The 24,700-nt window shown below is 35.7% G+C and overlaps 1 protein-coding gene across 1 annotated transcript; it reads left to right on the top strand.

Moving 5' to 3' along the window:
* The first annotated feature begins 1,830 nt into the window (after nucleotides 1–1,830).
* On the top strand, nucleotides 1,831–24,325 carry LOC135694587 (serine/threonine-protein phosphatase 2A 56 kDa regulatory subunit gamma isoform). The gene is made up of 16 exons (XM_065213397.2): nucleotides 1,831–2,017; nucleotides 2,159–2,206; nucleotides 5,387–5,558; nucleotides 12,506–12,705; nucleotides 13,549–13,659; nucleotides 14,477–14,569; nucleotides 15,555–15,685; nucleotides 15,943–16,002; nucleotides 16,575–16,737; nucleotides 17,499–17,549; nucleotides 18,365–18,484; nucleotides 19,093–19,220; nucleotides 19,618–19,719; nucleotides 20,040–20,112; nucleotides 21,798–21,950; nucleotides 22,637–24,325. Exons 1-16 carry the CDS (start codon nucleotides 1,991–1,993, stop codon nucleotides 22,790–22,792), a joined length of 1,788 nt encoding a protein of 595 aa, XP_065069469.1. The 5' UTR covers nucleotides 1,831–1,990; the 3' UTR covers nucleotides 22,793–24,325.
* Nucleotides 24,326–24,700: the final 375 nt, after the last annotated feature.

The following is a 24,700-nucleotide window of genomic DNA, read 5'->3' as shown; positions in this document are numbered from 1 at the left end:
TTAGTCAATGATCTAAAAAATTTCAATCAACGAAAACATTTTCAAATATTACTTATTTTAGAAAGAATTTTTGTGATGCGCTTTTGACTTCTTCAATGTAAGACAGGAGGAACTTGAAAGGATCCTAACCCTCATCCCCTTCTTTCCAAAATGTGGCAGTAAAAAATGTTTCACTGCAATCTTGATTTCAACATGTCCTGAAGGGCGTTTTTCCCTTTTCCAAGGGTGTCTAGGTCGTGGCTTCACGTGATTTTCCTGGGGGCTACGCCCCCACACCCCCGTTGTGCAGGTCCACCCGTTCTTGGTCAGCTTCGCCACTGGTTGTGAGCTTGTGTTTTGGTGTTTTTAAAAGCAGTGGAAAAGAAACTTTTTAAATAATCATCCCAAAAGGTCACCCCTTTGGTCATTTCGAATAGCACCTAAGCAATTCAAGGGCACCTTTTGGTTATGCAGTTGGCAAGAAGACAACTCGGTGCGCTGCAAAGGGGCAGTTAAACTGAAGTTTGGAACAAGGCTACGTGCCCACTGTGCCTGTAGGCATCAAAAGATGCTTGAAACCTAGTTTTTATTAGCATTCAAAATATTTATATGCATTAATATTGCTCGGAGACCAATTTCTTGAAAAGGGCACTTTGCTGCCCCCGTGCTGCCCCGCACCACTAGGGCAATGGTTCCGGCGCCCTTCTGTATGTCTGTACGATTTTATTGGTATAGTGTGGCTGTAGTGGTATATCAAACTTTTAACATAGAAAATAATATATATTTCTGCAGTTATATCGCGCGCTGAACATTTGAATTTGATATATTGTAATATGTGTTGCAGTGAGATGGGTATGAAATGACGCCCCTGATGGTGACCAAAAATTTGGAGACTTTGATGATTTATATAGGAAAATGATAAATTCTATTGCCCTTGGGCTTTCAAAATGCAGTCAGGCAAAAATAAAAAAAGTAATCAACATTTTTAAACCTCTTTTTTTAAATTAAGTTTGTTACAGGACTGCTTTACGCTGTAAAATTTAGGCGAAAACTTTTGATGATTTACATATTTAGATTATGACACGCATTTGTTAAAGATTAGGGTTAAAGGGAAACATTTTTTAACTTGAGAGACAAGAAATTTGAGATGGTTGGGCCATGTATTGAGATGATGGAGATGGAGAACGATTGTCATTAATCTGGTGTAAATTTTGAGTATGCAGCTACTGAGTGAAATGTAGAAGGTGCACAAAGCATGAAAGGAAAGCCTGTGACAACTTGGAAGAGGGAAAGATCCTAACTACACTCATTTTTTATTAGAGAATCGCTATTAGAAACTTATTTACCCGAAGCAAAAATCGGGAAACGATTGAATATTGAAAAAGACAAGAGCTTAGAAGTTATGTGAAAATCAACCAATTCGATTGGCTTGTTGGCATGAAATTTTAGACACAGAGAATGGAAATATACTTTCCCAATCCCCATCTAAGTTAAGCATTAGAGCATTAGAAAGAAAATGAATTTCTTGAAATAAAGGTCACAACCGTTTTTGAAATGATAGAAACATCGACAATTGTCTTTGTTTGCTGCTGCGAAAACTCTTCCTAACAAGTTTTTTTTGGAAAATTTTTAGCATGAAAAATCACAAATAGGACCGACCGCAAATGTAAAATTAATGACATCATTGTTTAGAAACCTGTACGAAAAATGAGTTCCTGAATTTCCTCACTGTATGTTGTCGACCCTTTTTCTTATGAAAAAATGACTGGATAATGAAAAATTGTGATAGCAATAATGATAACGATGATGAGGGCTCTCCTCCGCAGCACCTATACTGTAGTCAAAAGTCTGCTTCTCCCCAAACCCCGCTAACACAGAGGCCCAAGCAAATAAAATACCATCGCATCAGGATAATGTGGCGAAGTTAGGCTGGCTGCTTTGCAAATTGCGTGTAAACAAACATGATATAACCCTGCTTGGACAAACAGAGCAAAAAACACCTAGCAGAAACATGCCAAACAAAAGCAAAAAAGATAAGGTAAACGCCTAATCGGAAACCAGCAGCATTTCTGGATCATAGTAACCGGCCTACATTATTCGAACATTGGTTTCCCTTTTCGATGTTTACGTTCCTTGTTTCAATTAATTTAAAAGATCATGACATTTTGCTGTTTTTTAGAACTCATCAAAAGGCGAAACCAAGAAAGGAAACAACGACAGCGATGATGTGAGTAGTTATCTTATTTGATGTTTATGATATGTTCGGAGTCGAGAGACAGTGTTCGCTAACGTTGCTGTAAATAACTTGAGACCATTATTCTTTTGGACTATTTCAAAGTTGTAGGATATGCGTTGAAAAAAGGGGTTTGGGTTATAAGCTTGCTCTCTAGAAGAGGCAAATTGTAGGAAGATCTTCAACCTATATGCATGAAAGGTGCAAACAATCTGACGCCGTATTTCTTTTTTTTATTGGTGCGTCCTGCTCAATGAAAAACTGTTTTTCTCTGGCTGTGCAACATTGCAAGCAGGAAAGGTGAAGTTGGCAATAATAATATTGAATTAGATTGAATTAGATTTTTTTTATCAATCTGAAATCTTGTATTATAAAATACTTTCATATAAGGATCATAAAAGCCTGATATCTATCTAAGGATGTTCTGCTGCCTACAGTTCTCTGTTTGGAGGAATGTGGAACCAGATCTTGACCTAATTTGGTCTTTTCTGGTGCTATATATTAAAAACTTTCTTTTATTGTTTATGTTGTTCAAATAGATGATTATTTTCATATGGAGTTTGAGCTTCTTTTAAGATGTAACAGGAACATTTTATTTCATTATGAATGATAGTAAAATACATATAGAATAGAGTTAAAACCATGTAGTATTAAATCACAGAACTATCTACATACAACCAAAAATAAAAAAACCCTTGTTTCCCTCAGACATAAAACCATTAAAAACTTAAAGGAAATTTTTGTTTGCCAGCTTTTTTCCAAGTATATTCAATATGATTGGTTTTACACATAGCCCAATCTTCTCCAGGACTAAGGAGGCGAATATTTCGATCACACCTTGGTTGATGGATCTGTTTTTTTTCCTCATTATAATTTCTCATTTTTTTCTCTTATCTAAGAATAATCTGAGTCACTTTAATCAAAAACTTGCACCCATCCGTAGTAGCTCCTTGTCTTTTTAGGATCATTGTTTTGAAGCATTCACTAAAATTTCCATCTGTAAATTAAATGTTTCCAACCAAGCTAGCCATATTAAAGGTCTGGAGAACTAGAGAAGTCCAGTCATGTTTAAATGTAGATACTTGGTACACACAATGTGTTATTGGCTACATGACTAGATGGACAATGGGATAATTAGAAGCATGATACAATGATGAATTTAATTACAGATAAACAGTACAAACAACCACCAAACTGTGTCATATTATTTTAGTAAATTTAATTTAACTTCTATGGTAATTCGTGAACCAATTTCTTCCACGTAATAAATTTTAAAAGTTTAAACTGCAAAGGTTATAATGATTTACTTCGACAAGTCTTAAGTTTCTGTCCAGACATCTGACGACTTTAAAAGTTTAACACACAAGTTTAATTTCTATTTATACAAACCTCTTTCTACATTTTTTGTGAATTTCATATCCTCCCTTTGTTTTTAAAGACTTAAAAGTGGTGCTTAGCCCGTTGATGAAATGCTAATTCATGTTACACCAACCCGTCTAAAAGTGTGCTCAAAGTTGTAACTTTCAGGCACCAAGCTTAGTGACCATGGTTTTAGAGGCGACCATTATGGAGAGATTTTTGAATATTTTTGTAAAAAGAGCTGGTTGGAAGAGAGGGGGGAGGTGTTATTTATTTGCTTCAAATATTTTTGCCTGCCAGTTCTTAAGTACCTATTATTTATTTTTAGTACCACAAGTGAACCTGTATTGTTTATTTCTATGTTTTGTTTAATGATTTTGATTTATCAAAATATTCATATAGCATCAACTTTAGATAATTAGAGAGTTTAAGCACAGGTGACAATAACGATACCGATAACGACAGAACCTACTGTCATCATTTCCGTTATCGTTGTGGTATAAGTACATTAAGCATTGACACCCGTAGGGGCTGCAGCTCTACCGCATGACACACTTCCTTGTTTGCCATGGAAGTCTAGTTTTGAATGCCCCGCTAATGTTAAATATATTTTAGCTAAATAAAATTTGACCATAAAATATATTAATTAAGTTCTTGCTGTCGCACACAGCTTAAATTTTATCAACGACAAAGATCTACCTCTTCTGTTGGAATTACAAAAAGGCCTAAATTTAATCTGAAACTATAGTTCTTTATTTTATCTTGACACTATGGAATAACTGATGACGCAGTTTAAAAGAACAAATTTATTTCTAACGTAGAATTGATATGTACAAAATACTACACAGTTAACAAAAGGGAAGGCACAAGCATTTCTTCCCCCATTTCTGCACTGCCAACCCTCGCCTACCAAAATTTTGCTGCTGGGTCTTTATCCTCCTTCTCACATCAAAGCTCATCTCATCATTTCCATTAGAACTGTTTCCTTAAAAAGAATTGAAATCAGGTAAATATACTTTTCAGCCCAAACATGATTCATCTTTTTATCAACCTTGGGAGTTAGAAGTTGAAACCCCAGGAAAAAAATGACTTTGGTCGCTTGACAAAAATTTCAAAGAATTTGTTTAATATTCAAGTAATAAAGTTTAAGTTCTCAATATTTGTTACTGAATTTGCAGAATTCTTTATTGAAATTTAAACGCTGCAGCCTATGTGAATCTTAACAACAAAGGTAGACCTGATTCCATCGTGAAAACAAAATTATAAATCGTTTTAAACAAATAAAAAACACACAACTCACCGGCTTGACTCAAGGCTTGATAATGCAGTGGCTGATGAAGTCATTTCCAGTTGAAAATCCTCAAAAAACTCAACAAAATCTGTCACTGAATCCTATCGTTGTCAAAGAACAATACATCAGATTTCTATCGTACTAGAACCATGAGGGGGAACGATAACGGAAGGGGAATCTCCAATGACACCTGTGCATTAAGCTGATAAAGCCTCCTATCTTTATCGTTATGGTTATCGTCGCCAATGCTTAAACTGCCTATTATCTATTAAGCAACTGTTTACCTTACAGGTTTCCAATATTTTCTTTGGGTTTACCTGGAATATTATTTAACCCCAGCATTATTTGTTAAAAATGTAAACTATGCATTTTTCTTGTTTTAATTGCAAATGGGGCTTGGTTGTTGTACTAGCATGTTTGAACATGCAATCAATAATGTTTGTTTTGTTTATCATTTATGGTAATGTTTTTTGTAACAGTATTGATAAGAATGGACTGAAAAATAGTATCTTGCTGTTTTCCAGGTTTCAGGCAAAGGAAAGGTATCTGGCGCGCCACCACAAGTTCCAATTGTCCCCCCAAATAAGTCAAAATTTTCTGGACCAGGAAACCTCATAAGAAAAGAGAAAAGACAAGGCTCATCAAGTTTTAACATCAGTAAGAACAGGGAGCTATTGAAGTTGCCACTGATAAAAGGTTAGTTAATCAGTAGCCTGGCTTCTGTCTTGTTATTATTAGCCAAGTAACGATGGGAACATATGTTTCAAAGTGAATATTTGAGGTAATGTATAAACTTTTTAAAAGATTCATGGTTGGTCTGAGGCTATGTATTGTATCTGCATATGCATTTTAAAACATGTTTTTGTATGCTTCTGCCCAAAGCATATCAGAAAATCACTAATATAAAATAGTGATGTTAGTAGATCTCTGAAGTGTATGGAAATGGTTTATCTTGATGTTCAAGTTCCAACAAAATTATTTTCTTTGTTTTTAAGAACCTTGAAAAGTCACTTAGCTGTTATTTTTGTTACTTCTGGTAGCTCTGACTCTTTAAGGTATTATCAAATTTGCTTTTTTAAGATATCAGGTGGTAAAGATTAATTTTGAATAATAGGTAGTTTGGAAAAAGTGAACTTTTTACAGTTACAGTCAGAATTAAAATTGCCAGTTCAATTGGCTTGTAAGTGCTTTGGTTGTCCATCATTATAATAATTTCAGCTACTTGATGATGTACTCATTTATAGTGTTGCCCTCATTAGTAATTCATGTCTACCTTGAAGTCACATTATATTTTATTGAATGACCTACCTTTTACTGACCTCATTTGAAATTGTTCTTTCTGCTTTCTTGTGTGTTAGTCCCAGTTTGTGTGTTAGTCCCAGTTAGCAGCAGACTTCCTCTGTTTTTATTTTGTTCTTTTCTATGGTTATATTTTCATTTCCATGTAATTGAGAACTTGACTATTAATCTATGAATTAACAATTAATCTTTAAGATCTTTGAAGATCTCAATAACTTTCAATTAACCAATTTGGGCCTGTGGAAGTTCTAATGTAGAAGTGAATTTTTCTAGTCACTTGATGTAGTTACTTAAATGCAACAAACATTTTCAAATGCTTGTCATTGTCACTTTAATCTTAGTTGTTTGTTACTCCCTGGTAATGAAGATGTTTGATCCTTCTGGAATGAATGTGGTTTAACAAATTGCTTTGTGGTTGTTATGTGATAAGATCATGAAATATCTTTCTTTATTTATTTAATCTAGACAAAGTAACCTGAAAGAGTATCATGTAATACTTCTCAATAGCCAATTTCTCTTTTATATGTCATAAATTTGCTGAGATATGCTCATGTGAGCTCCTTCTCAGTCAAAAGCTAACCAAGTTTATTGGTTAAAAGTAGTTGATTAAAGGCATTTGGGTTTTGTTCAGGAAGGTGTTAAAATCTCAATAGAAAACAAAAAGGGCCCAGTCTTTTTAGTTTACCTATCCTGTTTTGCAGTGCCTCTTTTCTACTGTTTTTCATTTGATAGTAATTTGTTGATTAAAGGCATTGAGTCATGAATTCTAGAAGTGGCCAGAAAAAATTATTTACTGACAAAATTTCTTTGCTTTTTTTAGATCAAATAGAACCTTTTCATGTGTAAGGGGAGAGGGGTGGTTGATGCAGTAAAAATCATAACTTTTGTTCTAGCAGGAAAGATATTTAAAATGTACTTTATCTTATCTCTCTCTTCTTCATACTCTCTGTGAACTTTCATGATACCTCACAACCATATTAATCAATAGAAAAGGACAAGGTTACAGTTTAGTTATTACCTGAAGTGGCAGTGGCTGCCACTGAAGGGAAAATTGTTTTTATAATTTTAATGCCTCAAGTTTGCCAGAAACTGCAGTCTTTGAAGCATATTTTAATGATAAAATGTTATTCTTAAAAATAATTTCTACTGGCAGAAAGCTACTTGATGGTTTGATCAATTTCCTTGTTCTCATTTTCAAATATTTTACCTTATGCAACGTGACTTTATAAATTTACAAACCAGGGACAAAATTTTCAAAACTGGTGATAGGCAAAAAATTGGCACTGTCCCGGTCTTCAGTATCAAATAAAGATGCAATTTATGACATTGTCATGTAGAGCTGCAGACTTAGTATTGGGGACACATAAAGAAATAGAGTTTTGGTGTCACTGAAATAAAATGTCGCTTGGGATGATGGTACCAAGTAGGCATGAGACTTAGTAGCATATTTTTCCATGGTGGATAGCAGCCTGGCTCGTCTACAATCACAGACGAATCGTTGAAACAAAATGCAACTTTTGAATTTTTTTTCTTTACCATGTCTCTGTAAATTTGTATCTCTCCCCAATGTTGTATCAATTTGTATCAAATCAATGTTGGAATAAGAGTTCTATCAAATGTGCATCAAAAAGTTGCATTCAACATTGAATTGGAAGAGGGGAAAAAACTTTTTCAAGGGGAAGAGAGACAAAAAAATTTTCTTTGAAAGTCTCAACTATTTTTATCCTGGAATTGTAAATGGAAATTTACTCGAAAAGACGTGGTTTTAAATCTCTTAGTCAAGGAAGAAGGAGGTGGTTAAATCTTTCCTTGAAAATTCTAGACGTCTGGAGGGATTGCATGTCAATTCCTATAACAAAATTTGGCTTTTAAAGGTTCTGGTTTTAACCAACAAAATATCAGAACAGCAAATCACTTTTGGTAGAAATCGGTAAATCCTGGAAAATCATTCTATTTTTGTTGAAATCCAGTACTTTCTTTACAAGAGTGAATTGCCTCTCGACAATTCGGAAAGTGCTTCAGTCCAAGTAATTTATTTCGCTAAAAGGTTTGTTTCACCTCTTCTTTTTACCCACACGGCTCAAAATTGAAAATTTTCCGACATAGCAGTGATTTTTCTGAAAATCCACTAAATTTTGAAAACAGATTGATTCAAGCCGACATCTTGATTTGATTTCCTTTTTATATATTGTACTGCTTACTTTGTGTGAAATATTAACATGCAACAACACTGCATACGATTTGCCTGTCATGCTGTAAGGTAATAGTTCGATTACACATGGATTCTACGGTTTGGATTTGCCAAAGGGTAACATGCGCAAAGTTTACGTATCAACTTATACCGAATTAATCATTCGTTTCCGTCCGTCTCCCTTTAATTGCTAATTTACTTATTTTTCGAGCATTCCGATAACCAAATGACGTCACTGTACACAGTATTTTGACCATCGTGAAATCGGTAGCGCGCATACGCTGATTTCTGCATGCTTTGATTAAAATGAAAGTTAAATCGTTAATCCTCTTATTGAGACTGGATTTGCAATTAATTGGCGTGTACGGCATCTGTCTATCCAGAAAACTAAGTTTAAAGATAAAGCATTTAAATGATATGAAATTTATATTTCAATAATCGAATGAAAATTTACTGTTTTACGGTTCTATTATATATTGCTTGATGCCGTATAGGCAGAGCTATATATGGATTGGTGTATAAGCAGGACGATTTCAAGTTGCAACTCGAATTTTTGCCAATGTGAGCATGCGTGGTGTCATCTTCTCAGATTTCACAGCGAAAAAATTCGATTCGCAGAAAGCAGATCACGGTCCTACTCTATCGCTACGAAAATTTATTCGATTCGCGCGAAAGAATCCGCCTAGTGGAAATCAGCCTTAAGGCAGCGTTTACACGAGACCGGTTCCATTTGGAACCGTACTCAAATGAGCACGGTTAGGCCTTCCGTTTACGCGGGACCTGTGGGAGCCGTTCCAAAGGGGACGGCTGGCCGTACCAAAGCGGGATCGCTTAGGAAAAAGTTCCATTCGGAACCTTACCAAAATTTCTCGTGTAGACGCAATCTCGTCTCGATATCGATATTCTTGAATATTTGGAATCCTGGTTTGGCTAAATGTGGAGAAGCTCAATTATTTGCTACAGTCTCTCTTCATCGTGAAAGCATTTTAGAAAATGAACCATGCAAGCTCAATTCAAGCTTGATTAGTGTACCTCAATCTTTTTGCATGGGAGCCGTGTTTGTTTTGTTCCCTGAAAATGCAAAGATAAATACCTAATTATGAGCCGAAGCATCTTAAGTCACAAAAACGTCATTTATAGTTCGTCATTCTTCCTCAGTTTTTGCTGGGGTTCAACTGCAACTGGCTGGCCGTAATTTAGATCAGGCATGAAGCCAACACTGAAAAGATAGATGGGCGGGCAACAGGGGCGAAGCCAAAAAGTTTTTTCGGAGGGGTGAAGTTTTGTTTTTTGCCGACAGAAGGGCGTGTCTCATTATTTTTGGGTGTGGTCATAAGACAAGTAATTTTATATGCTGCTTTTATGTATTTCTACTTTATTATTTAGAATTCCAAAGTTTCAAGTATTTTTAGTGCCATACTTTGAAAGTTGAGCTGCTACAGAAATCTTAACAAGTTACAAAAATATTATAGTAACACGGGCGAGAAAAAAATTATGTGCCAACGGACAAAGTATGGGGGGAAAGTGCCCTCCATTAGCGACGTCCCTGGCGCGTAATGCCGAGTTAAGGTAGGCTTGTCAACTGAGCGAAGCAAAGGAGCCTGTTGCTTGTTATTTGAAGGCAAGAACTTAAGTAACGGTATTGAAGAACCCTCAAAAATTTAATATCTTGCAATTGATACAGAGTTTGATTCAGATTTATCGTCTTGCACCAGAAAAAGAATTTTGGTTATGTTATTTATTTTTTGTAGAGTCTTTGTAATCTTCTTTCACTGGCGATTAGAAACGCAAACATCTGAAGAGGGGGCTTGTTTTCTATTACGTATTAAACAGAATAAATCCAAAAATGAACTGTAAAAGGGAACTAAGCCATGGTGATAAGGGCAACGGAGCCTTATCATTTGTCGACTCGAAAGGAAGTTTTCAAGGTTTTGACTCCCAAATATTTAAAAAGTATTGAAACTGCATTTGCTTAATATGACATCAAAGATTGTCGTTCAAAATGAAGGAAGTTCCAGACTCGTTTTGCAGCTTGGCGTCTTCGTTGGAAGCATCTACCTTGCTCAGTGCCGAAAACAAGCATGAAATATATGCCCGGCATATGCAGTTATGGTTACTAGGTCAAATAAGAAAGCTTGGTTTTGATAATGATTTATAACGCAGTATACGCTATTCACAACTAAGATATCCTATATTTGCGAAAAGTGGCCTAACACGCCTTATATGACTTTTTCATTCGAATGTATCCATTCATCCAAAGAGTCATAAGCATAGATTTCCTTCAAAATGAGGGTTTGACAACGTTACCTGGACGTTGAAACCCAGAAGAGGTCTGAGCCCTACAAAATGCAATGGTTTGTATTTTCTCATGAACATATACGATCCATACAAGAGGGGGTCAGGAGAAATGAATTAAATAATTCAGATTGGATCAGACTTGAGATAGACGCCCTAGCCTTCTGCACCGCAGTCAAATACACCACTTCGCCTATATTGCATAATTTTCACAGTTTAAGCCATCAAATTCATCAAGAATGTAGAATCTTTTGCTGGAAAGCAACACTTCTTGTTGATGCTCAAAGGTTCCTTTTTGTTCGAAATAGCGTAGATCATCGTATCTGTGATTTTCGTAGTTCGCCTTATAAATATGCAAATTAGGCTGTTGTTATTTAACGCAATCAGAAAGTGTTTTAATCTATACCGTTTATGTGAAATGCAAAAGCAGCTGTGTTGTGCAAGTGCATATATCAAGGATTAACCAAGAAATCAGAACTTTTTTGCGGAACTGAACTGAAGTTCTGCATTTACTTGAACAATTGAAGTCGTCAGCGACCAGTTTGAAGGCGATGCTAAGATGTCTTCGAGGTGAATTGAACTTGCAATTAGTTTGTTGTCAGCTTCAATTTCCTTGATTTTTAAATCACTGGAGCTTCGGAGCACATAGTCAAATCGGTTTGATAGCTGTGTTTAATTTGTTTACGATTGACGAGTTTTTTGATATGGAATATTCTGTATGTAAGTATGTTGAAATTATCTAGCTAGATTTGCTAGCAGGTACAAGCGGCGCATGGGGCGCTGAGCCTTATCACAATAGCTTGAGTTTTAATTCTGCTCTTCTCAGTATGTTTCTATTATCTCTGTTGTGAACTGAATTTTAAAAAATTCATAACTACTCTAGTTGAACGGTGACTTGTTGGTCGAATATTTTCGCAACTATTTAGAATATGTGTACAGATTGCCTTGTCAGTATGCAATAGCCTATCTGAAAACTTAAAAGATTTGCTTTGAAAGTAGAGTATGTGTATTTTTTTCTGTACTTTGGTTTTCTATGCTGTAGCATATGTGAACACTATCTACTCCTGGCCATGTGCGCCTAAATATATCTCTAGATTTTTACAATAAATTTTTGGCACTGATTTCTTTGATTGCTATCAGCAATTGGTTTTGTGATCAGCCATTGGGAATGGGAATGGCACAAAATATGTTCTGGTTTTCCTAACATAATAGCTTATGCATGGCCTCTATTGCCGATGTTGATTTTCAATTGATCGCCAGTCTGGTTATCATCTGCACCACGTGTAGTGTTCTAATTACTGTACAAACTGTAGATTTCCTCCAGAATGGTTGTTCAGTACAATGTGTTTTGCTCGTTAGTGTTTCTCAAAGTAAGAATGGTGGGGAGAGGACGCTAGTCCCAAAATCCTTAGTGTGCTTGTCTCAGAATCCTGTTGCTTTTCACCTTGGATCTCGTAAATTAACAGACTTATCTGTCAGTTACTTTCTGTCGCTATCGCCGTAATCGAGAAAGTCTTCCCAGCTGCTCCTACGTTCAGCCCACTGTTTTTTAATTGTTTCAAATATTTATTTGAGTAGTTTCTTTAGTTTCGTAAGTCACTCATTTTGATAAGAATAAAGGAAATGGTATATGTTTTTGATAGGAAGCAAGCCTCAAAGAAACTTTGCGTATAGTAATTTTGCCTTATTTTTCTTATGACAAAATTAAACAGGAGTGCTACTTCTGTATAATCTCTAGAAGTAATTGAATAGTAAAGAACTTATTGCCTCATTAGGCAAAGAGTGATGCAATAAATATTTACCAGTTAAAGAATTCAATCTCCAGGCTACATGTTGATGAATAATATTTTCTTCATAGATGCTCCACAGAACGAAAAAGAAGACATTTTCATACAAAAGTTACGACAATGTTGTACGATGTTCGATTTTATTGTCGATCCACTCAGTGATTTGAAATGGAAGGAAGTTAAACGAGCAGCTTTGAACGAGATTGTTGAATATGTTACTCACAACCGGGGAGTTATCACTGATCCCATTTATCCCGAAACAGTTAAAATGGTAATTTTACTTGATTGCTTGTTGTTGGTTTTGTTTATCCATGTTCAGCACAATTAAAATAGCCCCTTAGTAGCTTCTCGCTATCTATCCTTCTCCTTTTGATCCTTCTCCTAAGTCCCCGAACTAGCCCCCCCCCCCCCTCGAATAAGCCCCTTCCTCTCGAATAAGCTCCCCATCTTATAGTAATTCTTGTGAAATAAGCCACCACCCTCAAATATGCCCCCATGGACAGACGTATTCCCTCCATAGTAATAGATTTATCCCAATATATCTGCATTTTAAGAATACTGACCAGCCCCAACCTTCAAATAAGCCACCCCTTTGAATAAGCCCCCAAACTAAAATATTTGTTGCAAAGTAAGCCCCCGGGGACTTACGTTATTCATTACTTTTCCTTGCCTTTTGTGTTTTTGTAAGCAGGCATGCATTGTTACAGTGGCAAATAACTCGCCCTTGCTTTTGGTTTCTTTTCAAAAAGGCATGCAATGTGGCTGTTTTGCAAGCAAATAAAGTATTAAACCAATGCTGTCATAAAACGTTTTATAAAACATATTTTTCTAGAAATGCTACTACTGTCAAATAGAGATAATATAAGAAAGAAACTTGACAAAATATTCTACAACCTTGTCAGTGGCCTAACCATAATTTGCAGCTGGGGGAACTCAAGGTTTTGTTGATATTTCTAGATCTCATTTGCAACTTCTTGTCTAATTTCATGGGGCGCCATTTACATTGTACACCATTGAACATAATGTCATTAACAATTAACCATTCAAAACTCAACCGAACTGAACTATGCGTGTGTGGTCAAATACAAAACCTTGGACTTATTTTTTCTAACAGTTTGCAGTTAATGGATTTAGAGCCTTACCGCCTTCTCAAAATCCGAGCGGCGCAGAATACGACCCGGAAGAAGATGAGCCCACACTAGAAGCTGCATGGCCTCATCTGCAGGTTTGGTTCTACTTGATATCCTTCTTATGTGGGTTTTTTAAGTTTATTTCAAGAGTTGAAACCCTATAGATATACTGCTTCAGTTTTTTGACCACATAAATATACTTAATTATTCTCTTTTTCGTTATTGCTTCTGTTTCAGATTATGTTGTGTCGTACACTGAACTCTTTTAGTAGATTATTATGCAGAGTTATTCTAGCAATATTCATTAATACAATTGTTTTACGATTATGTTTTGATTATACAAGATTATTTCACTCTTGTGCCTCCTGATGTAGTCTCAAACTGACTGGATGCACTCAATGCAACAAGGCTCCGTTGATATTAGAAGATATGCAGACTGCAGTTATCTTTTGCTAAAATCTCTGATGATTGTTTCATCATTCATTATTGCCTTGACATCAATACATTATGCTTTTGGAGCATATTAAGCAATAAATAGTAATAATTTGGTATGCAAGATATCATGTACATATCAACGATTTGCCTTTTTGTCGGGATAGTTTTTCAGGATGATATCAGCCATTTACGTATTCACTCACTACCTTTGAATTTCAAACATTTAGGAATTAGAACATGGAGTATATAAAATTATTATAAACCTTATGAGAAAGAAACAGGCTGTCAATGCATGCGTTTTTTATATTGTATTGATTTTATGTGGTGAATTTCGGAGAAGATATTGGGAAGATTGCAAAATTCTTCGCCCAGTCTGTAGCTACTAGAAGGGAAAAACAGGCAAAGTCTTCTATCTGCTAATGATTCGTGGCAACGCAAAATTTGGTCCAGGTTTTGATAACCCAGTGTTTTTTGCAGATTGTATATGAGTTCTTCTTGAGGTTCCTGGAATCATCAGATTTTCAACCAAATGTTGCAAAGAAATACATCGACCAAACGTTCATGGTTCAGGTACTCTTCTAAGTCTCCTTGTGTCAGAATCAAAATTGCACTGAAATTGTTTTTGAATGAAATGAAAAACGAATTGATTTTCGTATAGAACGGAGCGGTTCTAAGTTGCAACTCTGATTTTCACGATTAATAAAATCGATTAAGGTTTCACGATTAAGGCAACAACTAAGTCACTCCCTCTGTGGATCGAATTTCATCTATGTTTAATATCAAGTCAGTTTTAAATAACTCGATAGCTCATCTGAGTTCTTTTTATTTGCCCTAAGCTTTATCAATTATAAGTATTTTTAATCATGTAGCCTGTAATTAAAAGCTTGAATTTGTTATAATTGAATTGAATCGAACTGAATTGAATTGAGTTTACACGCGACAACTTCGGTACATAAGCATTTGTGGTTCTTTGATAAAATCGTTGAAAATTTGTGAATATGTTCATGTTAGATTTTAAACATCCCTGTATGTCTCACCTGGCATCTATTGTGAATAGACTTTGAGTTAATTGTGAATGGCTGCATTGTTGCGAAGAGATTTCGAGCACCCTGTGATATTTTTATTGCACTGTAGTTGTATCACTGTCGTTTTGATTTTTTGTGAATTTTTGTGAGTACATGGAAAATTTTGATCCTGGTTTTTTAAGAGGTAAAGATTAAAAGGGTATTCCACAAACAAATAATGTATTTATTTGGATATTCATAAATTTTCATTTATCTGGTATTAATACATTTCAGGAAAACTACGATATGTTTTGAATATGTCAATTAACTCAGCGTAACTTTTATTCTGTCAGTCATACCATTAATTAAATTTATATTATATTCATGTGAAGCTGTTTTGTGTCATAATTTTAATGTAAACATGACCAAACAATACTTTTTTTAATAGTAAGTATTCATTGATAATTACTGAGTTTGTTTCATTCAAAGATTTAGTTTATTTTATGGCTCAGCAAATCTTTTGAACTGTGCAACCTTTTGCTCTTTTGCAGCTTTTAGAATTGTTCGATAGTGAAGACCCTCGTGAAAGGGATTTCCTCAAAACCATATTACATAGAATTTATGGAAAATTTCTCAGCCTTAGAGCTTTCATTCGAAGACAGATCAATCATATATTCTACAGGTATTTTCTTATGATAAGCATTATATTTAATGTTGTGTAATGTATGCATGTAAAGTACCTTTATTTTATCATAACCTTGTCAGTTCTTAAGTCCTGAAGCTTCGTAGATCTTGAGTTGAGTTTTCAGAAACAAATTCATTTATTTGATAAAAGGCCAGTATAGATATTTGGATAGTTTCGTTACCTAAAGTCCTTTTGCTTTTACAAATGATGTGTTGTCACGTTTTTAAATGCCTTGTTTTCTCCTATTTTGGCAGGTTTATCTATGAAACTGAACGCCATAACGGAATAGCAGAACTACTCGAAGTTTTAGGAAGGTAAAACCCTTAAAACACTTTACTTTTATTGCCTGTCGATCATAATGGATCATCATCATGATTATCATCATGACCATCAACCTCGTATCTATCTTTTCACTGATATTCTGTTCCATTATTTTCCCGTAACGCTTTGCCAAAGGCTAGGTATTCCCTCGGATCTAAATGTTTTGTATCATTATTAGCTTACTTTTTGATATTGTTTCTTTTTTGTTTGCATTTTTCATTCTGCTACATAGAGACAGTCACGCTTGTTTAGTGAGATATTTACTAAATAGGACGACCATATTTGCTGTTCAATTAAGCCATAGAAATGAACCGATTCTCCCGTTGCATGTTTTCTTCGCATATCTCAGCCCAGGGGACCACGCTGGAAGGATCGATTTTAAACGGTGTTTTAGATATCAGGATTTAAGGGTCTTTGTTGCCTTGTAAACCTCAGGAGTGTACCGGGATTATGAAACCGAAATGGTGCTTTGGTCTTTGTGAAGCTAGAGAAATGTGCTTGCGGTGTTCTTTTTTAATCTGCTGATTTGATTTTTGATGTGATTTTCCCAATGTTTCTTTTGTAGTATTATCAATGGTTTTGCGTTGCCTCTAAAAGAAGAGCACAAAATCTTTTTATTGAAAGTTTTATTGCCACTACACAAAGCTAAACAATTAAGTATGTACCACCCACAATTGGCCTATTGCGTTGTGCAGTTCTTGGAGAAAGACCCTGCATTAACCGAGCCGGTATGTTGCTAAGACCTTCTCTATTTGCGTAAAGGATTTGTTCCACAAGCTTATGCGTTTAGAGCCATTCGAAATGAAAAAACACAACTGACTTTATTACATGAATGATTAGGTTTAATTTATCCAGCAAAATTTCAAGCATTCGCTACATCTAAGGAGCTTAGAACGACGGCTTCACACTGTTTATTGAAAAATTGTTTCGTCTATTTGTTTTCTTTTCTAAGTTGATATATTTTGTCCATTTTTAAGATATTTTATCTTAATTGGCTAATACATGCGAATTGCCAAGAACAATAGTCGAAAGAATTTGCAACAAAAACCCGATAATCTGCTAGAGGCTCGTATCATGTTCAGTATGTTCAGAATTTTAGCAACCAATGTTTGTTTGATGTACTGTGATAATGTTAGCATTTGTAATATCATTTGTCAATTTGGGGAGTGTATAATGATGTTGATCGACTGTTTGATTATAAGCTGATATATGAATAACCCACGTGTAATTCTGCTTAGAAGTTGATTAGTAACAAATAGGTTTGATTTTTATGCCACCTGCGCCCTGTCAATCAAACTTACAGTATGCGAGCAGGAATATGAATTTGGAAGAGTTACATTTCAGAAAGTGCTTCTAAAAGCTCTTCAAATTCCTTATCTCAGTTGTTTATCATTTATTACTCAAGATTGGATTTTAATTGAACGCTTTAGTGTAGCAAAACACGGAATTATTTCTGTAAACACCGTATTTCTTGCTTTCTTAACCCAAGGTTGTCGTTGGCTTATTACGATTCTGGCCCAAAGTTCACAGCCCTAAGGAGGTGAGTATTAGGGTAAATTAGTGATATGTTTAATAGCCAAAGTCGTCTGGTGCTCAAATTTTCGCATGTTGCGGAAATACCCTTCTTTGAATGTATACGTCATTTCTTATGATGGAAACAACTTTGAAAGCCTTGTTCTGCTGTTTGGCCGAAAATAGCCTCTATGAAGGCAGAAACTGTTTTTCCAGCACCATTAAATTTGGTTTTGGTATTTTTTCTATCACATTTTGAGTAAGGGATGATTCAGAAAATGCCAAAAAGATGAATATGCTGGGCGGGGGGGGGGGGGGGGGTCACCACGAGACAAGTATTTATCAGAGTAGTGATCCTTTAGACAGTTGCTGTACCCTTGTTTTGCGAAGAACTTAACATCTGTGGAGTATAAGGTAACACCCAAGTTAACTAGGGGCAGTTGCCCCTCCCTCGACGAGTTGAAGCAAGTATGGCGCCCCTTTTTGGCAAATGTGCGCCCCTTTTGAAGAATGCGAATCAGGTGAAAGAGTTTCTGAGACCAATAGGTTAATTTGCTTCAAGGATTACTTCAAAGTTATGTTGTTTATTCCGAAAATGGATCTGAAATTGTTGTATACAGCGTTCTCTCGTCGTCAATTTTTGAAAATTTTTCAGCGCCCCCACTACCAACTGCCCCTCCTTCAAGTTTGCTCTTGATCCGCCCCTGCTGGCAACTGTGACACGTTTTATATAAGACGTCACCATTCCTTGCCAACACTTAAGAAACGAGCTATTAAAAATCCTTCTACTTTATTTGTTTTCCATTATGATTCAATTATTGTATTGATCTCTTTTTTCAAAAGGTCATGTTTCTCAATGAGCTTGAGGAAATCCTTGATGTAATAGAACCGAATGAATTCGTAAAGACGATTGAACCGCTGTTCAAACAACTAGCCCGATGTGTCTCCAGTCCACATTTCCAGGTTTGTCTCCAAACATTAAACGAATTTTCTCACACAATTTGTGTTTGAATGGTACACAGCTTGGTATTTGTGACGTCAGCTTTCAAAGGTCTAGATAACATGCCCTCTTGACTGCTTTCTAAAACTTGATTTTCCCAATAAAAGAATAGCGTTCTAAAGTGAAGACGTTACAAAATTATATTTCAAGATCTTTTAAATTTGGACCATATCACCTGGAAGGGCATTGCGGAATACCTTTAATGTGCGAAGACAGCAAAAATCTGTTAGATATTGGCTGAGATATGGCCACTGAAGCACAGGCTCTTACCCCTAACAAATCACTGTAATTTGGTCTCGCTTCACAACATTTTGAACCAAGCCAAAATAACAGTAATCCGTTAGCCAACTTCAAGTTTTTTATTTGCCTTATCTCACCCAGTTCTTGACATATTTAACTGATATCTTATATTTATAGGCATTTCTTAACCTCCTTTTAGGTTAGTATCCGCCATCTACGCATAAAATACGATCTTTTATCAGAAAGAGGTTTGACCTTTCAGGTCTCCTTAAACAGATTTTTGTGTCTGAAAACTCAAAACCCAACTTGATTATTTGACTTTCATCCCTAGGTTGCCGAGCGTGCGTTATACTTTTGGAACAATGAATACGTGATGAGTTTGGTTAGCGATAATGCTAATGTCATCCTTCCCATCATGTTTCCAAGCCTGTACAGAAATTCCAAGACCCATTGGAATAAGTGAGTACTTAAGGCTGTCTGAATAAGTCAAGCAACGTTAACAAAGTCGGCACCCTCTAGAATGGATTTGTTAAAAAGCTAATTTTCATAGTTTATTTTCAAAACGAAATTAATCTTGCTGTGAAACTGACATGGCATTAAAGGAAAAACAGCTTGGTTTTTGTCTCTGCTCAAGTTCAGAAATAAACTTTTTGTGATTGCTTATGATATCGTAAATACCACATAGTTATCTTTTAAAGCTCATTTATTCGTGGTTTTCGTATCTGCTGATCAACTTCTATTGTATTTCGTTTAATCTTATCAAAGTTGACATAAATTTTGTTGCTATTCTTAAATTGTATTCTTTTGCAAGGATCTACTCGATGGAAATTTCAAGGAATCATTTTTTTTTCACTAGAACAATTCATGGTTTGATTTATAATGCTTTAAAGTTGTTCATGGAAATGAATCAAAAACTATTTGATGAATGTGCAAGGAAATACAAAGAAGAAAAGCTAAGGTAAAGAAATATCACCAATCATTTTCAAATAAGTCATAATTCCAAGCCACACTTTTTTTTCAACGGCCTTCAAAGGTCACTTCGAAGTAATATTTTCAAAAATCCTGACCAGACAGCGTAGAACCCCCACCCCCTCCCCAGCCCTAATTTAATGTTGATTTAGTTGTTTTTGAAATTCTCATCTGCCAATATTTGATTGAAGTCATAACTCTGAGTATGTTTATGCTTTTGCCTGAACAGCTGTCTCCAGGATAATTCATGCTGGCATTTGTTGTTAGATTTACGTTACATCACCTAATCATAAGTGCGTTTGCTTGCAGAGAAAAAGACAGGTTGAAAGAAAAACAGGATGCCTGGCAAAGAATCGCGAAACTAGCAGTTGATAACCCAGACGTGAGTTGAATTTGAAAAGCAAAAATATTTCTACTTAAGCCCTTGTACAAAATTTATTGCTAAGTTATCAACTTTGAATTTTAAACAGAATGTCACCTGCACCTGAATTCAAAGGAAGATACTAACAGATTATTTTCCATTAATTTTATGGTAGCCTACACAGACGTTGCTGCTCCGCTTCTGTAGGATTATTTGAAAATATGGTTACTGCAAATAGTAGCTTTCTGCTTGGCTTGTAAGCAGTTATGGATTTAGGATTGATTCCAAAGAGATAAACAGTTGAAATGTCCCTGAAATGATTAAAACTGCACCAAGTAACTGCAGCTTGAACAATTCTATAATTCGGATTTATTAATGTGCTGTTTACAAATATGGTAATCGAATTGGGAAATAAGCATCCAACAAATCTGATAAATGTCTCTCTTGGCTAATGATGTGAATTTCCCATTTTCTGAAACAATGAGATAAACATATTGCCGCAGCCGTCTAAACAGATATTTTGTGATTTAATGGTGTAGAAACCGGCCTTCCCCGTTCACCACAAGTGCGCAATTAAGGCGAGAAGAAATAACTGACCTTCTCAAAGTATTTTTCGTTGTAAATGTTTCCATTGCCACAAAATGCTTGGCGCCTGTTGGTAGAAGTACCTACTTGAACGTGCTGGAAGCTGTACTGTATTTCTATAATGATGTTCGATGCTATCCTTCTCATGGAAGTCTTTTTTGTTTATCTCAAAGAATCGATTTTGTGTTATTGTGTGTGCATGAGCTCTATTTCTAACATACTGACATTGTGCTTTAAAGATAATTGTACTTTCGAAATCGAAGTTAACAACTGCTTTGTGTGTCATTGACTGGAGAATGCTCAGGGTTACTCAACTTTGGGGGTGGGGGTTGGAGGGGGTGTTCTTCATCAATATCGAAATTCGGATCATGGATAGGGGTAAGAACAGATAAACAATAGAAATGACTTATGCTTTTTTAAATTTTCGGTTGCAAAATGATGCCTTTTCGTTTCTTACTCTAGTGTCTCTAATAGAATGGGGTGTTCATTGCGGCCAATTTTCAATAGAAGGGGAATGCTGATAAGCGACGGGGGGAGGGCAAATTCTTCTGAAATTAATACAAGGGGGCCCGTCTATTAGAGACACTAGAGTAGGTTTTTCAGCATCGGTCAGACACAAGTTCAACACTATTTAGCCGTGGCTACGGACACCATACTTTGGCCAAGTAAACTTTTTTCAATGCAAAAGGCTTAAAACTATTAAGTAAACGTTCATCCGTAGGTTGAAATTGTTCTGATAAGATAAAAGTGAAAAATGTGGTTACCCAACTGAATTTTTATATCAGAGTTTGGGAAAATCTTGGACACCTTCCGGACATGATTCTTATATTCAGGCACTGGTCATTGATGGACAAAGGCAATCATGTTTGAATGTCCACCCGGATGCAATATTTAACGCAGGGTACTCAGTAAAGGGATGTACTTTTGCTTACATTTGGTGGCAGTTCGAACACTATCGTAATATGCGAAAAAGGCTCTTAAAGACACTGTGCTCCTGACATTGCGCTTTTTTTATTTTTTTCACGCCAGAAAAGCATTTATTATTGTTTGCAAACACTCAGCTGACTATTGTTTTCAACCGCCCCATTTTGTTGATGCATTTCGATTGTCGAAACTTTTAGTGCAAGAGAGTATATGAAGTCAATCCTCAGTTAAGAGAGGAGTTGCCATTGCTTGCTAACCATGGAACAACTGATCCGTCCATACTCGCCAACACAAATGGAAACAACAATGATGCCGATGGTATAATGGACTCTAACGTATTGGCCAAACAGGTAATTTGTTTTCGGATTTACGAATAGATTTGTAGGGCTAAAATCCCACCGAGCCTGCCTGGAACTAGTTAGAAATGAATTTTGTCAGTTGTTGTGATATTTCTAAACAGGGAAGTTCTTTGGTAAAAACAGTAGCAAATTGTTTTATTAGTGACATGAGATCATTAATCTAGCTAATGAATGCATGATGATAAAACCGCCGTTTCAATAAATTTTAGCGAAAAACCCTTTCTTATAATATATTAGGATAATTTGAACAACCAGCCAACAATGTTTTTCGAATTTTGCAAGCCAGTGAAAATGTTTCCCATTATGAAAATAACAACTTGGCAATATGTGATATTTTCTCTTCTCTCAATATTTGAAGATGCATCTTCATCACACGGCTAATATTCATCAGCAAAATAGGGAACGGTTTTCGCTGTTTAAAAGCCGATGTCATACAGGCAATGGCCAATGGTGTCTTGCATTTGTTTCTATCCCACACTGGGCACCAATGTTTGATGCCCTATCCACCGGTACAGGCAACGCCAGTCACTTAGAAGTGGGGTTGTAAGTTGGCTCCATAGGTGCTGTCCCTAGGAATATGGCATTTTCGTACATGAAGATATAATATGCCTACCCCATAGCTTTATGCGTTTTATAGAGAATAATGAGTCAGTGTCTATTTTGTGTCATCTTCACAGCTTAAGAACTCTGAAATAAAAGAGCGGGTCAATACAGAAGAAGCTCGACAGGCAACCAGACGAAAGTCATGCCTTCCACAAGATGCTGCAACAATGAGAGCTTTGCAGCAACACCAACATCCCGACGGATACTTGGCCTCTCAGTCTGAAGGGTAGCCGTAGGCCCTATTCAAGCGAAGCATATTGACAAACTGTCTTTTATCTGTAGTTGTGTACATCTCTTTTAAGAATACACAAGGTCGAATATATATATAGTATATAGCGGTGTGCATAAAATATAATATAAATATGCCGTCTGTGTTTTTGCCCCTGTAAAATTTCGTATACTTTTAGGAAGTCTATTTACAATTACTTGATTGTTGGTCTTGAGGTATGTGAACTTTAGATTGCCTGAGCAACGTTTCATCGAAATAAACTCAAATTTCTGTCAAACGGACCATTATGTAATGAGGCATTGTCTTTGTGCATGTGATTGTAACCATTGCTGGTAACACAAGTAGCAAAATGCGAAAAAATTAATAGGCCAAGCCATTAAAAGATATAGAATATTGTCAGGGATTGTCTACTAACCAACGATTGTAAGCTGTAAGTTCGTTTACAAAATAGAAGGTAGCAATTGGTACGGTAGAAGATTTTTTCCATTTTTTTAAAAACAGCGCTTCTGGGTCGTATAAATGCCCGGTGAAGGACTGCAGATGAATCTATTACATAAAAGAACTCTTAAGTATATGTCACATAAATTTCCAAAACTTTTCGTTTTTAAGGAAAAAATTTAGCAGAATATTGAATGCTTTTCAGCTATCCATTAAATAAAAGTTTTTCAAACACGCTTAAGGCAATATTCATCTGTCAGCAGCAAGTTAAGAAAAATGACATGTCAAAAGCTTTATTGAAATAGAGACCCGACTGGGCCATTACTTTTAGTGGGTAGGGGCCAAAACTGCAAAGATTTTTTTAAAGGAATTATCATCCCCGATTACCATGTTATCAAACTACTTTTTCTTTGGTGAGATTTCTAATCCCTTCTCGATTAAACTTATCGATTTTTTTTGTTGGAAGTAGAAGAGTCATAGGTAGCTTACAGCTATGAGCTAATTATTACCAGCATGAAAAAACTGATTAAGAGCTTTAGATTATGTCAGGCCTTTGTGTCATCTGGCATTATTTGGACTTGTAGACTCCAAGACTTGTAGCAAGTCCAGGCATTATTCTGCTTCAAACAAATGTGCATCTTTGAATTAAGATTTCTGTGGCATATAGTTAATTGAAGTAAAACTTGACTGCCATTAAAGGAATTGGGACATTTCAAAGCTATGTCTTGTGTTTGTTTAATTTTTAAAGTATGGGTTTGTTTTTGTGTTGCCGTGGAATAGCACGCCTTTTTTTAAGTGTGTAATTTGTTTTATTAACTGTTCTGATCATAAAATGACGTTACAGATTTGAATTTAGAATATTGTTGTGTAAAACGTTTCCATAGCCCTGTTGTAGCCAGTTAATTGTCTCCCTACGTTAATAAGGTGATTGAAATTATACATTGACTTGTCAGTGACTGTGCAAGGAGCAGTAGTAAGCATGGCTTAGTCGTTGCACCGGTTGTGATCTAGAATTTTCTGTTCTTATCTTAGATTTTAGATGTAGATGACAGGGTAATTGTTACAAGTATAGCCGAAGATGAGTACATTTGCTGGTGTTCACGTTTTTAACTGCAGTAAAACGCTTTGAATGTAAGAATGTTTGAAACTGAAAGCATTAGTTTAAAACCATAATCATCTACAGCCCAAATCATGTGGTAATCAATGTGAAATGTAATGTTTCTATGATTCAGGATGGATTTGATGCCTAAGGTCAACAAAACTCCATTTCTTTTTAAGATCTGTTCAGCTTGATATCAAGAGTAGCGCTATTAAATACCTTAACAACTGATTCAAAATTAGCTTAGCTTGCTAATTGTTTTCTAAAGTGAAACACAATGAAAATAAAAGTAAATGCAAGTGCAACTATTTGCAACTATTTGCGTCAAACACATCTTCCTTGTTTGAAAACAGACAGCATAAAATGTTGCTT

The sequence above is a fragment of the Rhopilema esculentum genome, chromosome 10 (genome assembly GCF_057945365.1).
Source record: "Rhopilema esculentum isolate cy_ngs chromosome 10, ASM5794536v1, whole genome shotgun sequence".
NCBI lineage: Eukaryota > Metazoa > Cnidaria > Scyphozoa > Rhizostomeae > Rhizostomatidae > Rhopilema > Rhopilema esculentum.
The sequence above is the reverse complement of the archived record's forward strand: the minus strand, read 5'-3'. Positions and strand labels throughout refer to the sequence as shown.